The 4,640-nt window shown below is 39.2% G+C and overlaps 1 protein-coding gene across 1 annotated transcript; it reads right to left on the reverse strand.

The window, feature by feature from the left end:
- Positions 1-1,869: 1,869 nt before the first annotated feature.
- LOC124920215 (probable LRR receptor-like serine/threonine-protein kinase RKF3) lies at positions 1,870-4,094 on the reverse strand. The gene has a single exon (XM_047460653.1). The coding sequence runs from the start codon at positions 3,910-3,912 to the stop codon at positions 2,011-2,013; it is 1,902 nt and encodes a 633-aa protein (XP_047316609.1). The 5' UTR covers positions 3,913-4,094; the 3' UTR covers positions 1,870-2,010.
- Positions 4,095-4,640: the final 546 nt, after the last annotated feature.

Below are 4,640 nucleotides of genomic sequence, written 5' to 3' on the forward strand. Positions count from 1 at the left end.
TATTAATAAAAGCAAAAGTGTGGCATTTTATGGAGGCGTGAAGGATGAAACAAAGCAGGACATCTTCAACATCATGGGCATCAAGGAATGCAGTTTTCCCGTAAGGTACTTAGGAATTCCGTTAACCGCGAAGCATATCGAGATCTCACACTGCAAGCCGCTAATTGAAAAGGTAAAAAAATGATATTTGGCTGGCAGCAAAAAAACTTTCTTATGCAGGGAGGATCGAACTTATCAAAACCGTGGTCATGGGCATAGTTGGCTACTGGGCGCAACAGATGGTCATTCCGAAAAAAGGTAATGAAGGAGCTCGACACGCTGATGAGGAACTTTATTTGGGGCAGTAGCGGAAGATGAGAAAAGAAAGTCAAATGGACCGCTCTCTGCAAACTGAAGGACGAGGGTGGCATCGGCTTGAAGAACTGTATCGAGTGGAATAAGGCTCTAACCTTCAAGCATCTGTGGGCTTTGAAGCGCAAACAAGAGTCACTATGGATCAAATGGGTGCATACGAGGTTTATGAAACATGAAACCAATATTTGGACCTGCAAAATTCACGAAGGTATGAGCTTGTTTCTGAAAAAGATTCTTAAACTAAGAAGCGATATTACAGATCTTTACGACATCCGGCTAGGGGACGGGAAATGCACTCTATTCTGGCACGACCCCTAGTTTGAAAATCATCCTATCATACACAAGGAGGAGTTTCAAAATATCCGTATCAGAAGGGACTACGCAAAAGCGAAAATCAGAGACATCAAAGACGGGAATTGGAACTCGCTCTTGAGAAGAATTCCAGAAGGAAAAAAGATACTTGATCATATAAGTAACATACAACTACACGACAGACCGGATATTTATGAATGGAAAGCCGAGGACAATGGGAAGCTGGTATCGAAGAAAATATTGGAGGTAACCCGGGAAAAAGCGCAGAAAGTAGAATGAGCTTCTCTTGTATGGTCAACGAAGATTATCCCTCGACACCAGTTCATCCTATGGCTCGCCTTCTGGGAAAGACTCAGCACTCGTGATCATATCAGTAAGTATATGAGCATTCTGGACGCGAGTTGTCTTCTATGCATAGAAATGAAGAAACCATAGATCACCTATTTGGGAGTTGTTGTATTGATTTGGGACAGATTCTATAAAAGTCTGGAGCTGATCAGTTTCCCGAGCGAATGGAATGAAATCAAAGAAGCAGCACTACTCAAAACCAAGTGAAATAGATATGCAACAAGCGTGTTCAAGTACGACTTTAGAGCAGTGGTGTATAACATTTTGTAAGAACGAAATATAAGGGTATATGGCAGAACCCGCAGGAGCGTTGAAGAATTATGGAAAGATATTATATCGAATTATAGCGCCCTCGCGGGAACGTGGAGAAGAATCTCAAGCACGGAGCAGAACTGAAATATATGTGGAAACTAGAATTTACCATTTTTTGAACTCACTAAATTGAAAGCATTGTAATCAGATAGTTCATTTACGTTTTTAGCTTTTATTCATAATGTTACGACTTCAAAATCATTATAGATCTGTCTAGAATGATCTCTTAAACTCGTGATTTTTTTCACGTTTTGGGGAATTTTTAATGAAATAACGCTAAGTCGTTTTTCCAAAAAAAAAATTTAAAAACTGAAATATAAAAATCTTATTTTCAAATTATAAGTATAAATTAAATGATGATTGGAAACATACTAGATTTGAGAACACTTCTTAGCTTTTTAAGGCGTCTATATCCAAGTTTCAGAACTTTATGCAAGAATTTTGAAAAATAAAAAAGTTTGAAACTTTTGTAGAAAATTTAGATTCAAAGTTGTAGAGTGAATCTTTTGATTTCGGACTCAGTGAAGGCTTGGATCGAATCAGACAAATTAAAATATTTATATTATTAGTAAGTATTATTGAATGAAAATAATAATATTTACTATACATTGTGTGCATTGCCTAAGCAATAATATTGTTCTATCTGATTCTGATTGCAAAGAAAAGAAAGAATAAAAATGTGAATCAATGGTCATCTTCATCTTGTACATAATAACAATGGAATCCGCCCGAACCCGAAAGATTCCCCGAAATCGAACCACTACTCCCAACCGACCTCTCAATATCATCAATATTCGCGATTATCGGAATCGGCCTATCGGGTATAGAAGGAACAGCCAAATCAGTATCAAACATCTTCACAACCTGATCCATCGTAGGCCTAGCATACAATTGTGGATGAGAACAAAGAACAGCTATCAAAACATACTTCTCCATAACCTCTGCATTTCCCAAATCCGACATCCCATCTTCAATTACATCCAAAGCTCTTCCATCTCTTACAAGAGACCAAGCCCAATCGGTTATCAACATATTCTGTCCATCTTCAACCGCCATTAACGCCTTCTTTCCACTCAAGAGCTCGAGGAAAACCACCCCGAAGCTGTAAACGTCGCTTCTTTCAGTTAATTGACCGTAAAGGGCGTATTCAGGGGCTACATAACCCATTGTTCCTGCCACTCTTGTGCTCAAATGAGTCATTCCTTCCGGGGTGAATTTTGCTAAACCGAAATCTGCTACTTTTGGTTCAAATGCCTCGTCTAGTAATATGTTGCTGGCTTTTATATCACGATGGATGATCGCGGGTTGGGCTCCTTGGTGTAGATATAGGAGACCTCGAGCCGTGCCTAATGCGATCTTCTGTCGAATTGGCCACGACAGATTGTTCTTGGTTGTTCCAAATAGATGATCATGGAGACTTCCGTTTTTTACCAAATCGGTTACTAGGATTCTCTGGTGCCCTTCCATTGGGGTTGTGGCTGTACAATACCCTCTTAAGGCTACAAGATTTACATGACGAACGCTCGCGATTACCTGCACTTCGTGGGCGAAGATTGCGTCGCCTGAAACTGAACAGTTTTTGAATCTTTTGACAGCGATTTCGGTATTGTCTGGGAGAATGCCTTTGTATACATTTCCATAACCTCCTTTTCCAATTATGTTATCTCTTGAGAATTTCTTCGTAGCGGTTTTGATTTGATCGAATGTGTAGTTTACTAGAGTGGTGCTTGAGTTGATTGATTCTAATCCTGAAGCTAATTCGCTTTCTCTCCTGCTGATTCTTCTCTTTTTCAGTAATTCGAGTCGTTTTCGCCGGAAATACCATAACCCAGATAAACCCAGAAACAGAATGAGAAATGAAATGGATACAACAGCTACGGCGATTATTGTTTTCCTGTTTTTGTTACTGGGTTTGATTTGAATTGATTCGAGTGAGAACAGACATTTTGCTGTACCTGAATCGGCAGGGCCAAATTGATTCACGGCGGCGGCGTAAATTAAAGGGTAGGCCGTGCAATCGGAGACGTTACCGATGGAGTTTCCGGCGAGGTAAGTAGCTTGGAGGCTAGATAGGGTGGTAGTGCAGGAAGCGCAGGGGGAGCTGTTTTCGAGTGATTGATTACAGGCGACGGCGACGTTGTTTAATGCGGTGGAGGAAACGTTAGATTCGAATTCACGACGAGTGGTGATGTTCATACAACCCTCAGCGATCCAACTCGTCTGAAATCCGCAGGTTTTACGAATATCGAAACCGGAGACGAAATCGTTGACTAGGGTTTGATACGAATTCCAACATGCGTCAGCTGAATCAAGTGGAGGCACGAAGTTTCCAGTGGATCTGAGATATTCAGACTGAACTAATCGGATTCCTTGAAGGACGTAATGGCAACGAGTGGCGACGTCGAGATTTGGGCGGTTGGAACTCTGTATACGCCGACGGAGGGATTCGAAATCGAGTGGGCAAGTAGTGGTGGTGTTGGTGGTTTGGTTTTGAAGTAGACGGCGGATGGTGGATGCGGAAGAGATAGATTGAGATTGAAACCCTAGATTTAGGGAAAGAAAGAGTAGGAAGAAGAATACTGACATTTTGCTTTGTCTACATGAGTTCAATTGAAAATTAGTTGAGCTTCACCGCCGGCGCCGGCGAGGTTTAGTTTCTCCGGTGAAGAAGAGAGATAGATGGTGAGTGGCTTTGGGGAAGATGAATTTGACTCATTTTTGTGAGGCGGCAGCCATTATTGGAAGCTTGATTGCTTGTGGTTTCCAGGAAAAAGATGAAAATCACATAAAAAAAAATTGGCCGGCCAACTCAAAATAATTATTTATTTTTATAATGTTAATGAAAAAAAAAAATTAATAGGTTATCGGTAAATTTTCGAAAAAACGATTAACTCTCAGATGTACTCTATTGAGTTTCCCGAACGAATCTCATAAAGCGTCAAAATAATTTTATCGGACGACTACGATTATTGAAAGTTCGACAATTTTATTCCAACTAGATAGTCTAAAAAAAATAATTTGAATTGGACCCAAATATATAGGTCTGAAATATAAGCAGATCAATTTAAATTATCAGAAATTATCTAAAGATTCAAACATCATCTAGAGAATCTTAGTAACACTTAAAAAAAAAATTCAGATATTAGTCAATTATTGATAACAATACAAAAGTAAGTGAGTTGTCCATTCAACTTACTCATGACACAATTATAATATAACTTTATTTTCATGCACATATTTATTATTATTATTGTTTGAATAATCTATGAAATTAAATAAAAGTTATTCTAACAACTAGAATCTATAGAGATGTT

The sequence above is a fragment of the Impatiens glandulifera genome, chromosome 1 (genome assembly GCF_907164915.1).
Source record: "Impatiens glandulifera chromosome 1, dImpGla2.1, whole genome shotgun sequence".
Taxonomy (NCBI): domain Eukaryota; kingdom Viridiplantae; phylum Streptophyta; class Magnoliopsida; order Ericales; family Balsaminaceae; genus Impatiens; species Impatiens glandulifera.

Excerpts from the sequence above, each read along its gene's own strand:
- LOC124920215 (XM_047460653.1), bottom strand. The coding sequence starts at position 3,912 with ATGTCAGTATTCTTCTTCCTACTCTTTCTTTCCCTAAATCTAGGGTTT.